The following is a 25,729-nucleotide window of genomic DNA, read 5'->3' as shown; positions in this document are numbered from 1 at the left end:
TTATAAAAGGATCACTTACAACCTACAAAATCTACAAGTGGATTAACAAAACAAAAAAGAAACCGCACCCAACAGCAACATCCTCATAACCCCACCATTTCAAATTGGTCATTTCCCATTATTTTGTTTCAAGGGGGGAAGACGACGCCAAGCAGCACCTAGACATTTTGGTGCACAGGTAGCAGCATCCCTGTGGGATACCTTTATTAGAGAGGCACTTCAGCCTGCAGGAGAGAAAGCATCCTCCCTTTCCAATTACACTAGTCAATTAGGATCAGTGATGAGGGTCTCAAAAGAATATCCTGCAAACTTGTTCACAGCAAAACTCTGTGTGAAAATAGCACAGCATTACCCACTCTACATTATTTCCCATGACATTTGGTTGGAGATGAGGAGGAAAAAAAAGATTACCACCTACTCACACTTGTCCATATGTAACAGATGCTGAGAGGAGGTCTATTATGCAGCTGAGAAAGAAGAGCTGCAAGACTGTAGTCCCCAAATCAGGGTTTTCTTCAGCATTTTTATCTTCTGAAGTAGCTGTTACTTTCATAGGTTTTGTTTTTAAGCTGCTCATAGTAAAGCAATCACCATGTCCTTGAAAGGGACTGGCCAGCATGAGCCTAAACACACTTGAGAATATGTTGATACTAACCTGATTATACGTATGACACAAAATTGAGTTTAAAATTTTGAATTCAAATTAATTGCGACCTAAAAAAAAAAGTTCTAAAGCAGTGACTACTGTGCCTAAGCAATAGATAAGAATTTTAAGTTGTCCTTATCCATGAGGATTCAATACACTATTAAAGGTAAATCATCGGTAACTACTGCATTGGCAACTACATATTGCTTTTCATCTCTCATGGTTTTGAAATAAAAATAAAAATGTTTTGCCCCATCTTCATTATTTATTTTAAATAGAAATAAAAAACCCTAATAATATATTAAAGGGCATATTTATCAAAACAAGAGAAAAATATTGACTTAGCTCCTTTACTTCGGCTCCCAGCATTCGGAACATGTACATGCTATGCTTTATAGTCAGGAAGCACACACAGAAATTCATGTGTATCCTAGCAGATAAATGTTTTGCAAACACGGGCTTTCCGAGGTCATAAGAACATGCTGAATTCAGGGCAGGGTAATGTTTTACTCCTGAACCTCAGCACAGTGCTCTTTTCCTGTCCTGATACCTAGTGCAGGAGTCCAGATTTGTTTTGCAGAAGTTCTTGTTAAGAAGGAGTGAAAACTGCTTCATGAAAAGGAGTAATTATCAGCTTTAAATTATCACTTTTTTTTTGTTTAACATTTGAATAATATTATCCAAATAAAACCTTTCATAGAAATGGCAGATAGTTTGTAGAATATTTACGTTCCTTTAATAAATTGAAAGCCCTGAACCTCCTGATGGATCTCACACAGAGCATGGAGAGTATTTTTATACTTGTTCTTCAGCAGAACAGTCCAAGAACACAGGCAGGTAAAAACTGATCAATGTCTGATAATTTTCTGCATTGTCTATAATGCACAAACATTCAGAGCCTGAAAAACAAAGCTGTCAGGCACGTGCATTTTAGACATCAAAATTAGACTGTCAGTACATGCCAAAGTCCAGGTGAATACTTAGACCTAGATACAAGAAAAGGTGACCATGAGCTGAACAGCCAGCATGGGCAGCAGCACTCAGTGAAAAGGCCAATCAGTCCTTTCAGATCTGAATCAGTCAGGTCTGAATCTCATTTTGAATCTTTTTGAGGAAGGAGGGCAACAAATACCAGCAATACAATCACACTGCAGAGCTCTTGAGCACAAACAAGCAAGAGAGACCGAAAGAGCACAAAATTAAAGTACGTCTTAATGTCATTTGCAGGATTATTAAGAAAAAAAAAAAAGGAATTAATGCCAAGGAAATAAAAAAGAAAAATCAGATTCAAGATGCTTTCTTTTCTTTTGTTTTTTTTTTCCCCTCTCAGAGTTTATTTTTAAGGACAGGCCTTGTGCACACTTTGGTGAAGGATAGAAAAAGAGTAGTTAAATAGTTTAGCATATTTTCCAGCTGATCCATCCCTCTCCAGCCGTTGGAATGCGAAGTTGTGGTACACAGGCATAACAGACTCAATTCCCTTTTTGTTGAGACACTTTTTATTATTCTTGCAGCATGAAGAGTCCCTAGGAGCGTTCAGAATACGCTCTGCACAGATGCCGTGGTTGAGCACAACTGTGCAAGGAAGACCTGGTTTACATGGGTGATCATACAGGTATCTGGTGCCTCTGAGGCTTCACAGACATTTCTAAAACAAAGTATAGGTGCCTTTTTAAAGCATGTTGAATGTGTAAGTCTTTGGGAGTGTGAGTACCTCTAAGCCCCTCAGGTAGGGATAATGTGAGGCAGTTTCATGGCCTAATGCTAAAGGACCTGCTAACTACGGCCTTATAATGATTTTGTACAGGACTATTTCCAATGGAAAATTGTAGAGATTAAGAAATAATAAGTGACTGAACAAAGGTGCTCTGGAACATGGCCTTAAAGCTATCTAACAAGCCTAAAGAAACCCCCTCACCAACTTCCCCATTGCAGAAATGGGGATAGTGAAAAAGTCATCCTTTCTCAGCAGTCAGGGACCCAAATAAATCCATAGAGCTCTTGGACAAAGTGATTTTCCCATGACTATGTTTTTTGGTCACTGTATTTTGATGGTAAAGCATATTCAGTATGGAAGTAGAAGCTTTCAAAGCTCTTTTGATCAAGTAAACTGAATATTTCATATTCACAGAGAAGGCAATATTTGTTTATTGTAGCTTCAAGACACAACCTCACTAGTAGCAATAATATTTTTACATATATGTATTATATATATACACACATATACACACACAGACACACTTCACATGTGTGTATGTATATGAATGGGAAAACTTTCTCATTATGTAGGTAAATAAACCACATAAAGACTGAACTAGTTATCATGACCATTCTTGAAATTCCAGTTTATACAAACTGGTTTGGTTCCCATATAACTGCTCAACCTCTTTTAAATTTCCTTGATGTGGCACAGATTATGCACTGTGTTTTAATCCAATTCTCTACATTTGTTCAGAAACAGAGCTTTAAAAACTTAGGTTCACAAATATTAAGGATCTAGCACTGCTGCCTTCCCTCCCACTGGCAGCACTGTGATAATTTAGTTACATCCATGTAAGTAGCTCAAACCTTAGGATATTCATTATGCATAACTGAATATGAGTCCTTGTACTGAACATAAATGGTATCTCACTTGCAACACAGGAAATCTTCACACTAAAGATGCAAATACCCCTAATCTGAATTGTCTGAAACGGGTCTGAAATTTGTTATAAAACCCAAAGTCAGCATTTAACATACTTACAATATCCAACCACTTGTAAAACAATATTCCTCCCTTTCTAGTAAATGATGTTCCACATGCAATTCCTGCACAGTTTTAGGACAGATTAGTTTCAGTTTTGTTTTGGCCAGAGAAGCCAAACAGATCCCCAAAGCACAGAAACAGTTGAACAATTTTGATTCTGTTAGTAATTCCAGACAGTATATCAAATAACTACTTCATTTAAAGCTGAACTACATTAAAAAAAAAAAAAGTTTTTCCAGAATCCTTATCTGTTTCAAAAGAGTATGGAGACTATTATTTATTTTAAAAGCTTTTTCTTTAAACTTCTGAGGAGAACATACTCCTCCTTTACAGAGTAATCTCTAAAAGTATAGAGAAAACATGAATATCATCTCATACCAGAAGATGAAAAAGCTTTAAAATCTGTTAGATCAGTGATTCAGAAACTTTAAAAAAGATCTGTTTGCAGACTGTTTATTTGGGGCTAACAAAAAGTAAAAGATCAATATTTGGATAGCTTCTATTCCTTATAATGCTTCAAGATTTGTTTCATGAAGTTTACTGAACTCCTGTAAGCGACTGCCAAACAATAGAGTCAGGAAAGAACTGTTGCACGTATTCCTCTCCTCGGAAGTACTCTTTTTGGAGAAGAACTATCATGAATCTGAACAAAAACACATCTGCTGTTGTATAAGGTGACCTCAAAAATAAAAGCAAGGCTTTAAAATGTTTCAAATGTTGCGGTGCCAGCCTTCCCATTGATAGGCCCCCTCTGGTAAACCACAAAACTAACCTTTAGCTGCTTCTCCTAAAAGCCTCAGCGGAAATTTGAGTGCTCTAAAGCTTATTTTAGTGATTAAGGATTTGTTGTCATTGTTAGTATCAACCCTACTATTTATTCCTAGCAAGCCTAAATAAGTGAATTAAGCTACATCAAGCACTGGCAAATTATGAAGTTTTCGTTTCATGTTAAGTTCACTTATGTAACATTAAATACATAATTCCATGTGATATCACAAAAGACATTTATTTAAGCCTTAGATACTTCAGCTTTAAAAGCAAGGCATTGAGTAGTTTTACTACATTATACAATTATGTACTTTTATATACAAAGCCATGAAACAGGATAACACAAATAGCCTTTTCTCTTATTCACAGTTGTGTAACCTGTTGTACATTGTAAATACAGTTGAATAATTTTTAAGCATGACAACCGTATCATGCCCTACATAGTATTTTAGTCAGCTCTTTACTGACTCACTGAGCAAGAGCTCCAACTACCTCAAGTATAAATAGAATTTGAATGGGAATTTAAAAGAAAAGATGCTGACTCACAACCAGTAAGAGGACGTGCTGGTGATTCAAACCAATATACAGGCCGGCTGCTCCTAACTCTAAGTAACTTGACTGTATTTGAATAGAGGGGGAAAAGTGTGTTTTTTAAAATCTTCAAATCTAACATTTAGAAAGGAATTTGCTGGGACTGATGTACACAAAGATACTGTATTTTATTTAAGAGCTCTACCTCTTTTTGATGCAACATTCCTTGTTGATTGAAGAGTCCGTACGAGCCTTACCTTTGCAGTGTCTGTGTAGCACATCTAATGCAGCAATGAGGAACTCGTGTGCATCTTGTTGCTCGTACCCTGCTAAATGCCGTGCATGAGTCCATACCAGGTGCAATAACCTATATGGAATGTGAGGAGATCGGTGCCCAGAGTAAAACTGCTCAAAGCAAAGAAAAGGACATGACTGTTAACAAGTTACACAGCCGCAGCACATTCAATTATTAAAAACTTAATGAGTCAATTAGTCAAATAAATTTAAACCATTTAACTCTGATGGCCTTAATAATGAAATACATAGATAGCTTTTTATCACAGACTGCTGAAGAAATCACCTAAAAACTGATTACTTCTCAGTTCTTCCCATCAAAATGTTTGGCTAACCCATAATAAAGACAAGGGGCAACAAATAATACTCAGCTTCCTTACTGATACTGCAGCCTTTCACTGAAACAGTCCCAAAATACTGTCTTTGGGAGAAATAACAGTGCCACTCGGAGAGTATGCATCTCAGTAAATTAGGATGAGCAGGGGCTTCGAGCACATTAGAGGGCAGCAGCTGTTATGCAGCTCCAGAATGAAGACAGGGTAACTCTGCATCCAGGGGCTATGCCTATAGCCCTGCCTATATGGAAATATTAGGCTAGCAGTAACACATTTTAGAAATAAAAGGTCTCCTCAGCACAGCTGTTTGCAGTGCTGTAGACCACTTCACTCGTCCTCCCTTCCCAGCGTGTGTGACCACCTCTGCTGGTGCTACAGCCCCAGGGTTCTGGTCCTGGACGAGCTCCTCCATCTGCTTCTTCATCTATTTGAGCCCAGACCCGAGGGGCTGACTTTAACAGTGCTTGGCACTGCCCCAGCTGATTTGGCCTGAAGCACATTAGGCAGGACACTAATTATTCAGTCATCAAAGCTGTGATGTGCAAGACCACTAGTGAGTAGAGATAAACAGCTGGCAGAGGTATCGTTCTGCTGTCAGCAGAGAAGGGGGTGGACACCTGCCTACAGAAATTCTTCCTCTTTTTTATTTTTTATTCATTAAAATAACAGCCAAACCTCGTTAAAAAAAAAACTCTCTGTTTCCTTGGGTTTAAGTTTAGCTCTTTCCTATCCCCTCTTCATCTGAAGTTTACTGCTGCAATTCCTGCGTTCCCACCTTCTCCCTACATCTGCCATCACTCGGGGATGCCTCCTCTGCTGCCAGCTCTGCCATCCGGGCCCTGAAACTACAGCCTGCAGTCCCTTCCCGAGCAAGCCGACTTCTGTACGTGCTGAAAAATTCCTGCAGCAAAAATTCCCACTGGTTGCAGCAGCAGCAGCCCCGCAGAGAGGTGTCTGCTGGCCCTGCCAGGCTCCTGGCTGCAGCCTCCCAAGAACAGAGCAACTGCAGGGGTCACATCCAAACACGCCTCAAACCGGTATTTCACTGAGAAACTTTTTAAAATTAAGTATTAAATGGATAACGTTTCACTTCCAGTAAGTGAGAATTTATGAAGTGTTTTGCCTTCTCGAAGCTTTCAAAACAGTATGCATCAGTAAAGTGTCTGCAAAACCACGATCAGGTTTTGCCAAGACTCTGTGAGACTGATGGCAGTTAATTCGCAGTCCTTCTTCCCAAATGCAGAAAAATGTGCAAGTAACAATAAGCAAAATAAGTACAAGAACCACCAAATACACGGGGGGTGAATGGGGGGGAAGTAATATATAATACAAACCTGGAAAGATAAGAAAAAAAAAATACTGCCTTTTGAGTGACATGTAGGCAAAAGACAGTACAGCCTTCTCATCTAGTCCTCACATCTGTAGGGTTTTCTATGGGGTTTTAATACACTTCCTTGAGAAGAAATTTCCCTGTTACAAGCTCTGTTTTTTCCAAAAGAGAAAATATACCTCTGCAGCCCAACAGCACAAAATGCTTCTATAAATAAAAAGTTCAATAGTTAACTCTGATGCCAACAGAAATGACACCAAGGGACTGGAGCGGCGGTTTTGTAATTGAAATCTGCTGACGCAGCTGCTGCTCAACATAATTCAGGGAACTGCAGCAATAAAACTTCTCTGTTCTGTCACTCCTTACAATTAGTCCCAGAGCTCTTTGGTCATTTTAACCACCAGCACTCTCCGTAATTACTCTGCTGCAGACACTAGACCTGCCAGCAGATTTTACATTCTCTAGTGCTTCATTAAGATTAGAAGAATCTAACAAGAAGCGTTGTCAAATTACTGGCTGTGCTCTTATAGAAACTGGAGATGCACCTAAGGAAGAGCGTTGTTCATTACACAGAGCAGCTTCACAGCTCTAGTATATCAGAAATGAAACAAAAACCTGAACATACGCAATGACAGTGTTTTAACTAGAATGTATAGAGCAGCTACCTCTTCTCTGTCATTTCCTTGTTGCTGGAAAGATAAGCCTAGCAGAGCTGATTCAATCCACAAAAATGTGAGAAAAGGAAGGGAAAAAACCTCTTTACAGACTTACTCCATCACCATTATAGAAATCTTTTTATTAAAGTGTGTAAATAGAAATAGATCTCTGTGTGGGTCATCTTTAAAATATTTCAATGACACAATCCTTATGAACAGAACTTAAGAGAACTTGTGTTTAGAATTCCATTCTTTCACATAATCCAAGTTACACACTTGCTTTGGATTCTTACAGAAACAATCTGTAATGCATTTAGGAGACTCTAGTCCTTGCAGCTTACACTATTGTTACAAAAAATGCATAGATCAGTCAGGTGAGGAGAAGCAAAAAGAAAAAAAGGAAAAAAAGGAAACTGTACTTTTTCCTACTCATGCCAAAAATACATACAAAGGAATTTTCCCAATTATGTGAACAAACGGATAGATTTACTCTAGCGTGCATACATATCAACTTAGCATTCTCTGGGCTTTGTAGGCAAGAATTTATGGGCATAAATCCCATTCTAGGCTGCAATCCAATCTCCGAAGCTAAAATGTACTCTTAGAAATTGGTTTCCAATTAAGACTTCAAAACATACAGAAAATTTACAGTGTATGAATGGGGTGGGGAATACATGCATCTCTGTCAGGATAAAATAGCATCTACTAGAGGTTTCCTAACAAAGAACAATGTTTCAAGAAACTAGGAAAACAGATTTACATGCATGAACACTGTATGCTCTGTATCTGTTTTAGAACAAAGGGTTTACTAAATAGGCAGAAACTCTGCATTTTCCAGTAGAGTCTGCAAGACCTTGAAATTCCATCATGCAAACCTACACAGAGGATTCATCTGAATATATGGTAACCACCTCCATTAACTTGCAGTAAATCCTCTGATTTTACCAAGCACAAGCCTAACCTGAAAAGCGGAGTACTATATACCTAGCAAAGTCTCAGTTTATGTAAAGTGCCTCAACAAACTCCTTTTCCTCCTAGGCACCTTTGCCGTAATGTATTTTATATACAGACCATTTCAACAGAGTATCATCTTCAGGTATCAAAGCCATAAATCACCCCATTTTTCATCCTTTTTGTCCTCACTTCTCAGCTCTACATAGTTGTGCCGAGCACTCTTATAGGCCTGTGAGGATGAGTAATGATGGGCATAAAGGTGGCTCTGTTTTTACATTTCTGAGCGCACGCACTACATTCTCCTTTCTTCCCAAGTATTTGTGTTATTCCACTCACAAGATACAGGTCCATTAACCTGACCTACTGAATGGTCATTTTGTAAAGTATTTAGATAAACCTTAGGGTGTGGACCACCTTGGAATTAATTCTCATTGGCAAAGCCAAACATGAATACCGGTAGGTAAAACAGCAGTGCACAAACTCTCTCAGCCAAAGGGCTCAATGAACAGATTCTCTGTTTTATCTCCCCTCCACCCAATTCCACCACTATTTCCAAATTCTTTTCATATAATTCATTTCATGATTCTATTGAGAAACAGGTTTAGAGCAGCACAGATGAGAATGTTAATTGATGCAGTTATATATTTTTAAAATAAACACCAGCGATTCAATGCTTGGCATGTTTGCAAGAAAAGCTACTAGGCAAGAGCTAAATTCTGAAAACCATCTGACACTCATTACTCACCATCAATCTACTTCAAGGTGCAAGAATTTTATAGCTTCCTATTTATTGCAGAGAAATCACTGGCACAACCTATACAGTTAAGCGATCTTAAGCCATAAAAAAATGGGACAAGGGTTGTCCATTAGGGGGGAAAAAATATCACTTATTTTTGTGTAGTTTTGCTTAATGTTCAGTATCTTTTTCTCCTGGAGATTCACTGGATGCCCTGGCATTCCATCCACGTAAGATCACACCTTCAGAGAAGTGGGGCGGAGGGGAGATGACATTAACCCCTGCCCCGATCATTTGTCACTGGATAAGATGCCTTGAGATAACTGTATCAGTTAAGCCCAGTGGGAAAGCGGGCTAAAAAAGAAGAATCTGAACCGAAGTTTCCCAGGTAATTCAATACAGAGGAATTCTTTGAGTCACAGCGCTGAAATCTCCACTGGTCAACTCTGCCTCATCCAACTCTTGTCTCTGGGCATAGGACTCTTCAGCGTAACAAATGCATGTGGCTCAGTCATGAAAAACAAACAGTCGGTTGCAAAATTGCAGGATATTGGTTGTAATTATGAATGTGGTGAAATTCAGATTCATTGAGAAACAGTTTTATAATGAAAGTGCTGAGTGGATTTATACATAACATGATATTTATTGTTTGCAAGTTAAGCACAAGAAGCTGGATGATCAGACGCTGCAGCTCTGCTTGTGAAGGACAAAGCTCTAAGTTTTACCTCCAGGAGGTTGGCTCATTTTTTGCTCCCCTCCTACAGCCCTTAGCTGCCATATTTTAGTCTAGTATCACAGATATGGCTCTTCGCTCATTCACATAGCCTGATCTTCCTGAACGTTAACTACCAGAACTCACACAAACGTGGGCACAAATTTTTGAGCAGGTAAAAATAAAGGTAGAGATTTTTTCAAAGCGGTGAGTGAGATTAAAAAACTTGAGCACAATTGAAATTAATGTGAACCCTGCATTTAAGCCCCACTTTTATTATGTGCTTGTATGGAGTCTAGTAGTAAAGCCCATTCTTTTTAATACATTAATGCAGCTCTAGTGAAAGGTGGCCTAGGCCACTTATGGGGCTCCATATGCAGAAACACAAATGAAGTCCATTGCCTAGACCACCTTAGTCTTTTTCCCAGCCTCTCAATCTACAAGATTAATTTCCTCTTTTTCAAAGTATTTTTTAAAATGTGTATATGTCAACAGAATACAAAGATATATATATATATATATATATAAAACACTGTGCTGTTTACATCATAATACGATGAAAGCATATCAAAATTGCACAATATTATAACAGGACCTTTGTTTTTAATATAGAAATTTACTTGAAAAGAAATACAAAAAGTCTAAAGAAAATGGTATTTCTGCACCAGGAATGGTTTTTTTTTTCCTTTTAACTTAGGAAGAGTGATATTTTCCCATTTATCACCACATCTGGTTTGAATCATCCTGCAGCTGCTACCTTTTGGTACAGTTGCTGTTAGTTCTTTGTAACCTTCTGTTCTGACACATTCTGGAATAATTGAATAATAAATCAAAAAAAATAAGAAGTGTAACGTATAACTAATGAATGGCAAGCAGCAGGAAAAATGCAAATTGACAGGAGCATTGAGGATGATCAGAGAACAACTTTGTACTAGACTGCTTAAGGAGAGCTTTCACCTTCTGCCTGTGTTTAACTCACCTGCAATGACCAGAATGAATTTTCTGGGGTACAAGGCACAGAAGTAAAACTGAATTTAAAAGCACAAAACAACGGTAAAAGTCATTTAGATTGAGCCCAGTTTGCACAAACTTCTATGGCAGTTTATATGCCAAAGACAAGCTCTGCATACAGACCTCTCCAACTACCTTAAATCTTAAAGCCTAGGAGTCCACATCTAGTCTTGCAGTCCTTACTCACATGCACCTAAGATAATAAATAGGAAAAAAGTCTTATTGGCTAAGGGGGCTGTGCCTGTCATATGCAACATGGATTAGACCTAAAAGAGAGGACAAAGCAGTGCCAGTGACCTCAGCGAAACAGAGGGAAAGAACAGCACTTTGTATACGGGATGCACAAACTGTACCAGCACACTCACTCTTCTGCACCCTCCTGCCCATTAATGTATTTCTGCATAAGAAGATAGCAAAGATGTTTTTTTCCTGTTAAAAAACACTGAATCAAGATCTTTAAAATATTTACATAGACCTACAGAAACGAGTGCCTTAAAGCACAAGGCTATATGCTCTTGCTTTAGTCTTACTCCCATTACCACCAGAAGAGTCTGTGACATATTTTCTGGGTAAAACTTGCACATTTAATTAAAGCACACACTGAGCTTTAAGACTAAGGGCTGCAGATCAGTCTCAGAAGAGCAGACAGCACAGTAATTATTTCAATACCAGCTCTGTCTAAACAAGGGTGACTTAAATATAAGACTTAAAAGACCAACAGTTCCATTTTCAGTAATCAGGTACGTTTGACAACACAGCCTTACGAAATCTTTACTGCTCTGCTTCGCCACCTTCCAGTGCAAACAGAATTTGCTTTCCTTTTATATGTGCAACTAGGAACACAATTCCTCTTTGGGGAAGAAACAGCCAACATCTGTGGAAAAAATGCACGTACGTTGGCAAACAGCACTCACCTCCTGAAAAAGCGTAGACATTTCACAGACCAGACATGAGCTGGGGCTTTGCATTTCACATTTGTGCCTGTCGGAGAGGAAGAAATCTCGCAGCAGTGGAGTGTGGGTAAGTGCCTGGACAATACAGTTCATAAAACATGTGTTCCCAAGATTGATTAGCCCTCGTAGACCTATAAAGACAGAAGGGGGAGGGGGGACATAAGCATTATCAAGTTAACAAAATGCTCTATTTGTTATTTGCATTTTAATATAGTTTTTACACTATTGCCAGAGATTTACAGTGTAGGCAGACCTGCAAGCACAGTTTTATATTGTTTCGGATAGACTATTGGTCTTGTCGTACTCGAGTCCTGCCATAAACTTTCTAAATCATGCTAGGATTTCCTTCTTAAAATCCCGTAAGAACATAAAACTCCAAGTACAGCAACACCAATAGCATTATTTTTACAATGGCTGTTTAACCAGACATCACCAAAAACATCCCCTCTCCCCAAGTTGCTACCAAAATGCAATGATGACAACTGATAGATCAATACAATTTGACATAAAATCATAAATAAATAAATATTTGGATAGCTTAAATGGCTTTCCTTCATGCAGGTCATAGAGCAAGAATGGGCTTTTTGTACAGTTAAAATGTAGTAACAGACATCATCCTAAGACAGGCAACTAAGCAAAGAGCCTTGACAGTGGCAGAACAAAATCAGGCTCTGAGATCCAACGCAGACTTAACCCCTTTTTTGTACAAAACCTGAGATCTGAACAAAAACAAGCCTAATAAGAAACTCTGAACACTGGTAATCCCATTCATTTGTTTTAGCTGAGTTAAACATTAATCTACAGCACACATCACAAAATTCAACTTGGCATAAGAGAATTCATCACACCTTAAGTCATATGTTCAATAATGCCAGAGACGATTTCTTGTGCTTGGAAACCAAGATGCTTAAAGGAAAGCTCTTTTGTTGCACAACAGAAGGGAGGTTAGAAGTGGGGAAAGATTTCAGTCTTTTGCAAAGTCTAAGTGAGAAGAAAAACATGCTCAAATCCTTGGGTATTCCTCCAAACGTTAACATAACTACCACCACACAGGAGTGCTAAACAAAAGCAGCATCAGGCAGACAAAAATGCTTGTTTCTAAACCAAAAGCTTCCTGTAAAACAAGAAATTTCCAGACATACAGATATACACACAATCCTGGTATTAACTTAAAATTAACACAGTCCTCTTCTGCAATATAAACGGGATTGCCATGCAAAGGGTGAATGAAAAATGGGATTTCTCGCTTGAGAAAAAGAATTTCCTTGCCATTCTACAAGGGGGAATGTGGAAAAAAAATAATCAGCAGGCAATGCTGAGGCAATGGCAGGCGGTGCAGTTCCCTAGCAGAACACCAGATAGTGCTGCAGGGGCTCCTGAGCATCTCTGGGCAGGAGGGGTGCTGCAGTTGCTAGGCTACAGGAGAGGATGGCACTGTCACCTTCAACTGCGTCGCGTTGGGAGAGCGACACAGAGCCCCCTGCAATTATGAGCCCTGTATCTACTGTAACATTGTCGTCCAACGGCTTCGTTTACTCCAAAATGCAGAAGAAAGCTTCTCGTTTGCATTACGGGAACGTCTGCTAGGAAGGGAGCTCATTGCAGTCATTTGCTTCCTTTTCATGCTGGGAGGCAACAAGTGTATGCACACCAGCAGCCAAGTGTTAAATAGTTAATTTGTCGTAGCAGCCTGGAACGCAGCGCGATGCTACGGTTTCACATCCAACCCTATCCAACCCCCAGCCTACATGTCTCTGCATCCGATGTCAAAACAGAGAGGTGCTCGTGCCCTGCAAGCGCAGAAATGTTGGGTCAGACCTTATTGCATATCCCTCCCCAGGAATTTGCATTTGAAACGCACTGTTTTTACTTAAAATCAGACTCTGTGCAAACACAAGGTTATGAGACTCCCTGGGCATGCCTGGGATGCACCAGGGGATTCTGAGACGCAGAAAAGTTTCTCTCCGTTTCTCCCTGGAAATCTTGATCCCTTTAGTTAATGCTGGAATTCAACATCAGTCTGAACTGCAGAAAGTAGCATAATAAAAAAGGTATTACAACTAGAGACTCATCCTAACAGCTTTCTTTTCGTAACTAATTAAGCAATCACAAGTAAAAGCAAACACATAAAGGCAGCTTTTTGGAATCATTTATTAAGCATCATTTATTACATGCCTGTGGCTGGACCTTGTTTCCCTGTGACCACAAGAATCAATCCTCCTCAAAGCTGTCCCCAGCAGACTAGTTACAGGTGTCACACTCAGAGGGCCCTCTCGGCTAACACTTTACACGCTTGCTGCTTTGGTGCCACTTTTCCATGGGTTTGCACGGAGTGCTCCATACTGTATGACTTCACTTGACTGAACTGAGACAAAGTAACCTGCAAAACAGATGAGGCTGAAATGTGAATACTCCAAACCCTAATAAAAGTAAGAAAATTGTAAATGTAGCAAAAGATGAAAACTTACTTGGCCGGAGAAGGAAAAATGGAAAGAAGCACACATCAATTTTATCCTTGAGGGAGCAATGACTGCAGCTGCTATACCCTCCTTTGGGCTGTCATCTGAAATGAAACAGGTACAACGCATTGAAGGATACCTAAACTACCAAGAAACTATCAATTGCAGCATCTTGACCACGAAAAAACATCCAAACATAATGCACATAAACTGAAGAGCTGACAGAACTAAGCTCAGGGTGTTCCCGTATCCACAACTCCTGAATCAAACTGAAGTTTTGTTGGAGAGAGGAGAGGCTAAAATTAAAGCCTTCTCTACAGCATTCTAGTCCATTAAACATGAAGAGTGTAAAGATTTGTGCCTGCTACATGTACTGCTCTGCCCATCAACGGCACCTGGCAATATCTAACCGTCCAGTGATCGTGGCAACGTGTGGATTGCAAATAAAACAGCCCACTTTTGCCAGCAGCAGTAATTGTCTCCATTTTTTATTTAATCACTGGGCATTACTAGCATAGAGGAGCAGGGAAGTTTTCTAAGGACTACCAACAGGATCCAGCCTCTAGTAGTAAGGCTGTGGAACCATGCAAACTTCTGCTGTATTTTATAGTATCATGGTGTTTGTTTATTTCTATTTGTAGTGAACTTTCCTTCTGAACTGAGCAAGAGCAACCAGTGAGATATCCAGTCTCTTAGCAGATAATGTGCCTTTGCGGCAAGTGTATTTTTTGCATAAAAGCACTGCTTCCCTTCTTAGCTTTATTAAAGAAAACAAAAGTTGAAAATAAATCAATACTGTTACCAAAGCAAAATTATCACATATAATAAAAAATACTTTTCATCAGTATGCATGCTGTATGAGCACCATTCTCATTCTGTCACATGCTGGACAGGTGGGGTCCATGCAAAGTGGCAAATCTAATGCAATGCCTTTAGCACAGATAACCAAATCTAGAAATTTCCTTTTTCTTTTGTTCTCAAAATCAGGTTCTAAGCAGATGGCTTACCTTAATCAGCTTCAGTTCTTCATTCTTCCGACATGAATTGCTTTGGTTTTGTTTCTAAAACGCGCAGAGTCGCAGAGCTGCGATACTGGGCAACGAGGCTCGCGGTGCTGCAGGGAGCTGTGAACACTGGTTCTGCAAGTCCACCCACGCAGGCGAGATGAGAAACCAAACAAGATAAGGAAATCCCACTTCTCTGAACTACGATTGTACAAATATTAAGAAGAATTTAGCAGGGGAAGGGGGAAGGAAGTGAGGGGACCACACATGAATATAGGAGTTAGTAAATCAAGCCAGGCAGGCAGGCAGGTTTGTCTTTAAAGAGCTGAAACTCAGCTTGAGGTTGGGATATGAAGAACAGAAAACAGACCAGTCTGAACAAATATTACCGGGCAGAGACCTGTGAGTTATTTGAATAAACTGAAAGCAGAAACACAGTCACTCTGCAATTAAACGGCGTTCTCCGAGGCAATGAGAAACCAGTTAGATGCACTAACGCTCAACCATCTTGCGTGCCGATCCTTTGTGTGTTAACCATCGTTTGGCAACGTTTTAGAGCAATTTTTTGGCCTCCTCCCCCTGGTTCACCATCTGGTGTCAGTGTTTCCCCAAAGCTCCTTCAGACACTATCAGGAAGTCAAGGCCAGCAGCAGAGGAAGCGCTGGGCGAAATAGGGAGAGCGCGAGTTGAACACAACCCTCGGAAACAAGCAGCTCAGCACGGCCGCAAGCACTTCCAGAACGTGTTTATTTTGTCATCCTCTGTTCATCCAACAACACCGTGATGGATACACCTCCTCTTTGTGAACGTGTATTAACGGGAGGACTGTGGAACTCCTCAGAACCTGAACTAAACCCAATTTTGCTTTGAGTTCTCAAGTTTCAGGTACGGACCCCACGGCAGCGGAATCCATTTGTTCCGCACATCAACCCCAACCAGACCAACACGCTGCCATCCCACTTGCTATGTTCCAGCATGCCAGAGCCAGAACAGTCTCTGTGGTTAGGGATAACATCATTTTTCTCAAAGGATACTCCTTTTTTTGGGGAGAGGGGGTAAAGAGGGGAGGTGGATCAAATTCACTCACTTCAGAAAAGCAGCAGTGTGCACGTACACAAAAATACAAGCCTACACAGGCAAAAACACAACATTCAGCAACACTAACGGCTATGGGAGCTACCACAAAATCAGTGTGCAGTTTTAGTGGATCTGATTCTACACTGCTTAAATTGGAGTGGGGCTGTGGCTGTACAGACCTTGTTGGCTCCAGAGGAACAGTCGACCATTTCCTAGATATTTTTCTTCCTCTTAATACACTGTATTGTCCAGGCACCCACTAAGAGGGTTACTGGGATGTGCCATAAACAGAACGCCACAAACTTTTGCCAGAGTTAAGGAAAACACCTTTCAAAGACTGTGAGTGAATACCAAGTTAACATTTGAATGTCTAATTACACACTTGTACACTCACACATTTCTCAAAAGTGTCTTACGAAGTGGATCTTACCGTTGCTGGGTACTGAACTGAATGGCTCATAGCGAGGTGTGAGGAGGTGTAGAGGAGTCTTGTTTGTTGCTCTCCTAACTTCCCGCTCGCTCCTCAGGTTTTATTGTCGCCCTCCCAAATCTGCCACTTCTCCAACTCCGGCCACCTTGTCCATCTCCAGGGAAACTCCACAAGGCCCAAACCCAGACCCAAGCCACGTCAGCTTGTCCAGTAAAACCAGGCAAAAAGCTAAAAGCAGAGGATGGTTTTGTTCTGGGTGGAATCTGAACAGAGAAGGGACAGACCCAACTGCTCGTCAAGAGAGAACGCACAACTGGCCAGCCAGAAATGCTGTGAGATCAGGTCAGTTTAAGACACTAAGACTTAAGACACTTACTCTTGCCATCACCATCTCCTCCTTGTCATTACAGTCTCCCATTCAGCCTGTGAAACACCTCTACTTCCCACCAAAACTGCCTTCCAAGTGACCAACGGTTCTTCCTTGCCAGCTGCATCCTGCTCTGGCACGCACAGTTCAGCCTAAGGAGGTACAAACTACTCCTTGTTCCTGCACTTATTGCCACTCTCCTCTTTGGCAAAAAGATCCCATCAGACAGGCTTGCAAAAATTGCTTGGGTAAATGCTCTCCAAACTGATTCATTGAATTGGTTCAAAATTGACAGAACCACTTTATGAGAGATGACATGACACATCAAATAAATGAAGATGAGCCTTCAGGGCAATAATGTTTCTCCTTTGACTACTGCTGAACCAGGTGAAAATATGCTCAAGTTTTTCCATGTTTATTTTTCTGACTTTTCTTCAGTTATTCAAGGCTGCCAGGTTACCTACTGCTCTACTTTACAAGTGCACTGGGTTAGAACAGCAAGGAAACTTTTAACCGTATTTCAATGAGGTATGCAGTAGCAGCAAACATGGAAAGATTAATTATTTTTTATTCTTACATCTATTGACCTAACTTGAGTGTCGCTTCCCCAACTCCTCGGTAAACCTTATCCTAAGAGCCAAAGTACGGAAGAAAACTGATTTAAAAGATGCAAGAAGCAAGGGGAGAACTAATCAGTAGAACACTAAGAACAGCAACTGTTAATAAAGAGAATATAAATGAGGGAACTATTTTAGATCCATTACATTACAGATTGCACCATAAAGTACAATTTTAGCCACCCCTAAACAGAAATGTAATTCCATAAGAAAAGGCGTTATGGGAAGAAAATGTATCTTAGGAAAATAAATGTGCATTTTAAAAGAAAATCCATCTTTAACCTTCCAATTTCTGGCAAAAGGATTCTGGATCACTGCATTTTTTTCCATTACTGCTGAAATAACAGATTGCTCAATAATAAAGTTTGCTTCTCTGCACAAAAGGAAACTGTCCTTGACTATTTTCAATAGAAAATCCTGGAGGTCAGCTATGAAGGAAGGTTCGTTGGGGCAAAAAGTCTATGCACACGTTTAACAAACCACTCCCTGTTGTAAAGAACAGGGTACAGGATTCCTCCTCGTATGGATGTATCATTAGGCAGCAGGAAACGATGATTTACATGGATGAACCATGCAAACCTGGAGAGTTCTCGGTTTCAGCGTGTCACCGCTCTATACTAAGTGGAGTTAATCCTCATCACTTATCAGTTTACCTTATTAACACAACTTTGCCCAGAGGCAAAGAGGGGTCAGCCAGCAAGTTAAAGGAATTAACCAAACTCAACTCACCCTATAGCTGAGCAGACAATATATTGAGACAGGAAATGCCTCCTACACGCTGAGTGCAAGCTGGGACCTTAGCAGCTGGGCAGATGCTGTTTTTCTTTTTGTAGTCATTCCTGGCTGAGATTTTTTTTTTCCTTTTAGAAAACTAAGAGGAAATTCCCCATTTTTTGGATTATCAAAAAACATGGGTGACATGTCAGTTCATATTTTCCTGTTTTGCTATCTGCAAGAAAAAATCTCACATTAAACCTAATAACTTAAATGCATACTCAAGTGTTTCACAGGACAGACTTTAAGTCTTTTGTCACTTCTAGCATATTTAGAGGCACCTGGGCAGCTTTGTAGTGACCTGAGCATTCAAAGCAGACTTGCCCAATTCATCTTTTCAAGTGGCAGTGCTAACACAGCATTAGGAGTTATTTTGATTTTACTCTTGTTTTCATTCAAACTGCCCAAAGAAAAATGAATAGTTAGCAGCATGTAGTCATAAACCTGCATCAAATTACTAGTACAGATCTGAAGAGAAACTTGTTGTGTCTGTCCTAGGCGCAGCAAGACATTCTGTTCTCCAGCATGTCTAAGAGGATGATGTAGTTCATAAGGTTTATCCAAACCCAAGTGTGGAAATATGGGCCCTAGTTACGCGTAGGAAAGTTTAAATAGTCTGGATCAAGTAAATGTGGATATTCTCTTTAAGGAACCAGCTTGAATGTCTCTGCACAGCATTCCCTAGTACTTCTTGGAAGGCTCTTTACACGCTGGGCACGGCGCCACGCCAACATGTTCGGACTGTTTACAGGCCCAGGCTGACACTGTGTTCATTCATGCCACTTAGCTGAGTCTAAGCTGACTTTGCAAACAGCACTTGGGTTGTCTCTACCCCTCTCAGTTAATGGGGGACTCATTGCATTTAGTATTTCTGTTCCACAGCTTGAATGACATAACAGAAAATGCACTCGCCCAAGAACGAAACTGCATCAAGGTAGTGCAGACATAATTGGAGGGCAGAACTCTAATTTGAAAGCAAATTGGTAAATTGGAGAAAACTTCTGGAATCAACCAAGTTCAATAAAGACAACTGCAAACTAGGGTATGAGAAAGAAATCAAAGGCACAATCACAAAATAAAGAGCAATAGCTATAGCAGCTCAACCTACATGCTTCAACGATATAGTGCTCTTGAAAAAAGATAAAATGGCATTTTAAGACTTAGTGGGGGTATGAGGGAACCTGGAGGTAATTATACTGCTGGGGCTCGCGGTAGCAAAGCTACAGCTGGATGATGCCTGGAAATGAGCACCCATTTTAAGAGATCCATACAAACTGGAGGGTTGTCAAGAACATGAATGAAATTTCACGTGAAATTAATATATGAGCCCTGAGAAACAACTGTAAAACCCACTGGTTCAGTTAATTAAAAAGAGATAATGCTGAAGGAGGAAGAGACAGGCTGACAATTCTCAAACACGTTAAAGGCCACTGCAAAGAGGACTATAATTATCTCTTGTGGCCTACCAAAGTTGTAATAAGAAAGACTTGGCTCAAAAGAAGTGAAGTTTAATTAAATATTAAAAATAATTGCTCTATCCTTAGCAAAATATTGCAGCAAGGGAGTTCTGGACTCCTGATTGCTGGAGTTGTTAAAAGAAAAAAAAAAAAAAAAAAAATCCCAGCTCTGACACCAGGCAAATCCTTGACCTTGGCTCAGAAGAGACGTGCAGGGCCCCTCTGCTTCAACTCCGTGACCGTTCACACGTTCAGATTAATATTACAGCGTGATACGAAACACGGGGAGCAGCTCTGACAGCGAAGGGGAAGGTGAGGACATTTTCACATTACCGCTAAGGCAATCTAACAGCTGACTGATGCCAAGAGGAATTCTCTCTTTGCACTTAACCGGCATCTCCGTGACTCCTGGTAAAATGGTTCACCTTGGCAGGCTGGCAGAAAAAGCAGTTTCACTGGGTATGTGCATGTGCACACGAGCGCAGCCACCAGTCTGGCTCCTTTGGCAGGCTGGAACAGCTCACCGGGGGTCAGGATGAAGGACCCCGTTCAATGAAGGATCCATCGCGCCCAAACGCGGGACGGGCGCAGGAAATGCCGGGCTGTTGTTTCGGGGCAGCCAGTCCTTCCATCACTGCAGATTAAGAAACTTTCAGCCTAGGCAACTGCCAAAAGCCACCGACTATGTTGTTAAACAGCCACATCCCAGCACCCGTATTCCTGTGCCTATCGCACAGCCTGGGAAAACAGAATTGGCTGCTCTGCTGCTGTCAGGAAAGGACAGGGAAGACCAGGTAACCTTGGTTCTTATGGTCAGTGTTGCTAACTGTCCTCACTGCCATTTTTGGGTTATACAGATGATCTGCATATGAGCTTCTGCATCTCTGGATCAATGAATCATTCGAATACACCTAAAAAAAAAGTCACAGGATGATGTGAAGTGACCATCAGTATCCTGGTCAAGTACTTCAGGTCAGTTCCTCTGCATCTTACCTGCTAAAACAGGCCAAGAAAAACTGAAGCTTGCAGTTCTTAGCAGTGCTATAAATCAGTTCTGGAGGAGTTCTGCAGCATCCGTGCATCATGCAGTGCCTTTAGCTAAAGGCAGTGCATGGTTGTTTTAACTAAGCTGGACTAAGGGCTCAGCATAGCAGACCCCAGCAGTAGCTTATTTAAAAAAGAATTTCTAATAATAAGGCCATAAACAGCAATAAATGAAGATGAGACTCAAGAAAGATTACTCTTAACTTTGTCAGATTTAGGAAAAAAAAAAATATATATATGTATAAAAGAAATATCTAAAAATGACTACCAGAGGTGGCTTTACTACAGATTCCTGTCTCAGAACATGAGTTTGGCATCCTCATGTACACTGCACCTATGGAGAAACATAAAGACAGGCCACATCCCTGAAGCAAAAGGATTACACAAGTTACCACAAGAAGGAGCAGACAAAAAAGCTTAGCTTTATGGATTATCATCGCAGAAAACAGGGAAAAACAAACAAACAAAACAATAAAACCCCAGTAAAACTCAAAATGAACCAGCTACACTCATTTTTCTTCCTGTAACTCTAGGCTTCAAACACTTCCTCCAAGGCATGTTCACATGCGCACACCCTGCCTGGTTAAAGGAGTTCAAATTACTAAAATATCGGGCAACATAAGCAAACCTCTTAAGGTTATTTTTTCATGTAGCCCCTGTAATTAGACATGCTGTCCCTAATCTCTGGTCTCAAGACCAGAGGTTGAAAATATTTTTATTTCCTGTGAATTTAAATTAAGAAACATGCTTCCAAAGCAAAATAAAAACATTTTTGACCAAGCAGCTAAATGGTACATTGAGTTTTGTACCACCATGGACAGGAAGCACAGCTGCTTGATCTTGGAATCCCAGCTCCAATCTACTCCCTTAACTCAAGGCAGAATTAGCAATACCTAAATCATTCTCAGTAGATGTTCCCCTGAATTATTCTCAAAACACTCTAGTGATGAGATTCTACAACATCTTCAGATCCACTTGCATTCTCAAGAGTACCACTATCATCGTAGTAAATAAATGCAGAGTTTAAGAGAACTGCAACAGCTGATACCATGTTTTTATCAATTATTTCTTCTATACAAAAGGTCAACATTTGATAGATAGGTTTAAATCACTTCCAAAAACAGGAAAAATTCAAGTTTTTAGAACTCCAACAAAGAAATAAGCCTTTTAATCTCCAATACAGCCTATCATAGGTAAGAACACATCAGATCCCAATTCCCAAAGGAGAACTTCACTTCTATATGTATGGGAGTCCGTACTGCCAGAAACAAAGATGTATTTGCAGATACAAGTATCTCCACATAATAGATGTTCTGATAACTCAGGAAGCTTTGCATACTCAGAGATACCTGTTCAAACAAAATCCATATCAGAATAGGCAAAATAAGCACAGAAAATGAGAGAAGATAATAGCTGTGTGCAGTGTTACAGGGGTTCTGTACTCCAGCTCCAGAAAGAATAACTGAAGTGCCAAGATTCAGAAGAGACGTGGATATGGTAAGTGTGATAGCTAAGCCAGGTGTCACAAGAGGAAACTGATGTATTGTGCTCTCAAAAAAAAGAGGTGAAACGGCATGCAATCTTCCATGGTAATAACCTCTACTTGGTTCTCTGAGCTAAAATGAGTAAGACTGAGAAAGACATGAAGTTCCACAGTAGAAATTGTACCCAAATCCTCTGAACTCCTATCTTGGCATGTCAAGATCCATAGAATAAATTTTGTCTGCTCTGCCTCAACGTGATCCAGCCTCTGTCAGGATCTCTTGGCAGTGAAGCACACCGGAGACCACGCATGTGCAATCTGCAGCTCAAGCTTTCGGAGCACGCAATAGAAGGGAATGTCTTCCCTATGTGGCACTGGAAATAAATCACATCATGCTTTAATATACAGGATTAAGTTTGATTATCTGATCCTCATAACACCTAAAGACAAATCAGCTTGAGGACAAAGATAAACACTGCACTGAAAAAGTGTGTGCATGTCACAGAGTTGGATAAACAAAGTCATGGATTTCCGCACAGCAGGAAACAGAGGAAATGTTGCATATAGGTAGATTCCTGGTATTAAAAGCTTAGAAAACAAAACCAGCCCCTTACAACTATGATGCTCTTTGTGCACTGCAGCACACACAGAGCTGAGTAAGTTTTCAAGAGGAATAAAGATATGGAGAAGCCCCTAAGGCAAGCAAAAAAAACCCAAATAAGAACAGCCCCATCCCACACCCTAGGCAATGCAAAGTTCAAGCCATTAAAGTCCTATGAACCAGAGAATAAAAAGAATCATTAATCTGATAATCACAGAAAATACAGGGAGGACCAAACAGAAGATGCCCAAAATCTAAAAAGAACAGGGACTCTGCAAAGAAATGGAACTCTGTGATTGTCAAAAACTACTAAACAATTAATACAAAGCATTTACAACAGCCAAATTTATAAGGGATAGCTAAGCTTCAAACTTTTCAAGGTACTTCTATATGGCAACTGGATGACTAAGAAAAAAAGCCTTTACACAAAACAAAATACTTCAAAAGGTAGCATAAAATATTCTCTTTGCCCTCCCCTAAAGCAGTCAAACTTAAAAGCTCGGTGAGATCTTGCACGATCTGCACAGAAGCATAAGACTTAGAGTGCGAATCCTGTGCAGATGGCATCTTTAAAGAACAAGAGGTACTCCCACTGAACTGACAAAATAAAATTCACACCCGCAGCCATCCTTTTCCCCCCAATATCACACCATATGCTGCCTACAAGTTTTTACCCTTCCTTAAAACAGATTTTACAAATTAATAACTTAAGGAATAGTCTAACTGCCAACAAAATTAAATACATCCAAATATATTAATATGCACAAATTATTGTTGATGAATTGGCACGGAGCTCTTCCAACAATCCACAAAACACAAGCTATAGCACATGCTGTTTATGCCTATTCCCACTTTCAGTATATACTGTATCTACATCCTTTGCACACAAAGCCCAAATCTAGAGGCAGATACGAAAGAGTAAAATGGAAGGACATAGTAAATAAAATCCAAAAGTGATCGATAAGAGAACAAAACAGAGATGGGGTTTGCTGGCCTTGTTATAAGGTTCGTGCTCTCAGTAATGTCACAAAGCAAGTAAAAATACAACAGTAAAAAAATAATAAAAAAAATATAAAGTAAATAGTGAGGAAACCATCTTCTCAAGCTAATGGTACTTTTCTCTGCTTGCCCATGACTTCAGGGCAAGACAGGCCACGCTAAGGCTGCAATCCTTGTAAATACGTGGGCTCATTCTGAACTTCCTTACTTGGCTCCAGGTTCAGGGACTATGAACCCTGATTCCCCCTCCAAGAGGAGCACTGCACAATATTGACAGAAAAAAAAGCTACAGTATATAGCCTGGCATAGCGTGTTCAAGGGAAGGAGAAACACACCACTGAACTCAAGGTTTGCTTTCGAAGTTTTGAGAGAGATGCAGGAACCTAAGCACCTTTAACACGTGCTTTTGTCAACAATCACATTGCTTTGTTTTGTTTTTTTTTTTAAAAAAAACATTTAAATGCTGTTTAAATAAACGCCTTGATAATTGTTCCTTATTTCCAAGCAAATAAACACATACACACACATACATACACTTTAGTAAAGGTATACTATTCAGAGGGCAAGAATTGAAAGTTTTGGCCATATTTTCCTGTTGGATTTCTCCTCACAAGAAACCTCGCATTCCCAGATAAAATGGTTCAGACAGATAAGTGACTAACACTGCATTTTTAATGTCAAATACCTGGTGTTCTGCCTGCATATTGAAGTTTTATGACGACTAAAGTGAAGAAAGCACAGTGCAGAAATAACATATCTACTTCACTGTTAAGAGAGAGAAATATCAAGTAAATGAATCAGCAAATGCTTCAGACCTGAGAGTTGTATCCATAGCCAGAAGGGGTAGGGAGGGCTGTTATTTTTCAGGGCTATCTGACCCAAATGATGAAGTTAAGTCTGAAGAAGTGCAGAAGACATCTGATTGTGAAAAAGCCAGTGAAAAGTGACGTGTACAGATCAGTAACTACTATGGATCTCCTTTCAGAAATCCAGAGGAAGAAAATCAGGTTCTTGTAGCCGCCTGGAACATGATCTGGGGCCTGCACGGAGAGCCCTGCCTTCGAAAGAATTTCTCATTTGAACACACACAGCGGAGCCTCCTTTGTCTCCAATCCCCAGAGCCACCTACAGTTACAGAATTAAAATGTTTTTGGTGCAAGTAATACATATGGCAATTTTCCAGGAGGGGATAACAGAAAATTCAACCTCAGCTGCAATCTGCCTATTTCACATACAAATAGTTTTAACTTTGTGCAGTCTTCAAGGGTTGTAGTAATAATATCCCAGGAGGTTAAGCATTCTAGTTTTTACAAATTTTGGTGCTTTCTGCGACATTTTACATTACTGCAGCTATAAACACACATCTACATTGTTGTCTCTCTCTCTGCTTTTATTTCCCTGATAATAAAACATGCAAAACGCCCGCGTTTTAAAGGGGGAGGGTAGGAGGGGGGAACATTTACAATTTTTTTTAGAGTTCTTTATAACCGTATGAAAACCCTCTTATTTCCAAGAGAGCATGAAATATATATAAAGGCATATTTGCCCTAGCAAACATTTATAGCACAGAGCTGAGCAAGTTGTTTTCAATTCCAATTTATATCACCAAGCTCAAGCTTTAAGGTAACTACTCCTCAAAACACTTTTTGACATTTTTTAATTTTACTGGAAACAAAGCAAAGGCACAGGATTTATTCTGTATATAGAAATTCCAAAACAAACAAAACTTTATTTGTAAGAACTTC

At 40.0% G+C, this 25,729-nt stretch overlaps 1 protein-coding gene across 2 annotated transcripts in view; it reads right to left on the bottom strand.

Annotated features, from left to right (window-relative positions):
* The window catches only part of USP22 (ubiquitin specific peptidase 22), a 92,856-nt gene that overhangs the window by 14,327 nt on the left and 52,800 nt on the right, over positions 1-25,729 (bottom strand). For both annotated transcript variants that reach the window (XM_088527774.1, XM_088527773.1), the window contains 2 exons: positions 11,634-11,803; positions 4,949-5,096 (listed from right to left, as the gene is read on the bottom strand). In XM_088527774.1, coding sequence (XP_088383900.1) covers positions 4,949-5,096; positions 11,634-11,803 — 318 coding nt within the window. The remainder of the gene's footprint in view (positions 1-4,948; positions 5,097-11,633; positions 11,804-25,729) is intronic.

The sequence above is a fragment of the Tinamus guttatus genome, unplaced genomic scaffold, assembly GCF_059628265.1.
Source record: "Tinamus guttatus ecotype Peru unplaced genomic scaffold, ASM5962826v1 Tinamus_guttatus_pri_ptg000291l, whole genome shotgun sequence".
Taxonomy (NCBI): Eukaryota; Metazoa; Chordata; class Aves; order Tinamiformes; family Tinamidae; genus Tinamus; species Tinamus guttatus.
The sequence above is the reverse complement of the archived record's forward strand: the minus strand, read 5'-3'. Positions and strand labels throughout refer to the sequence as shown.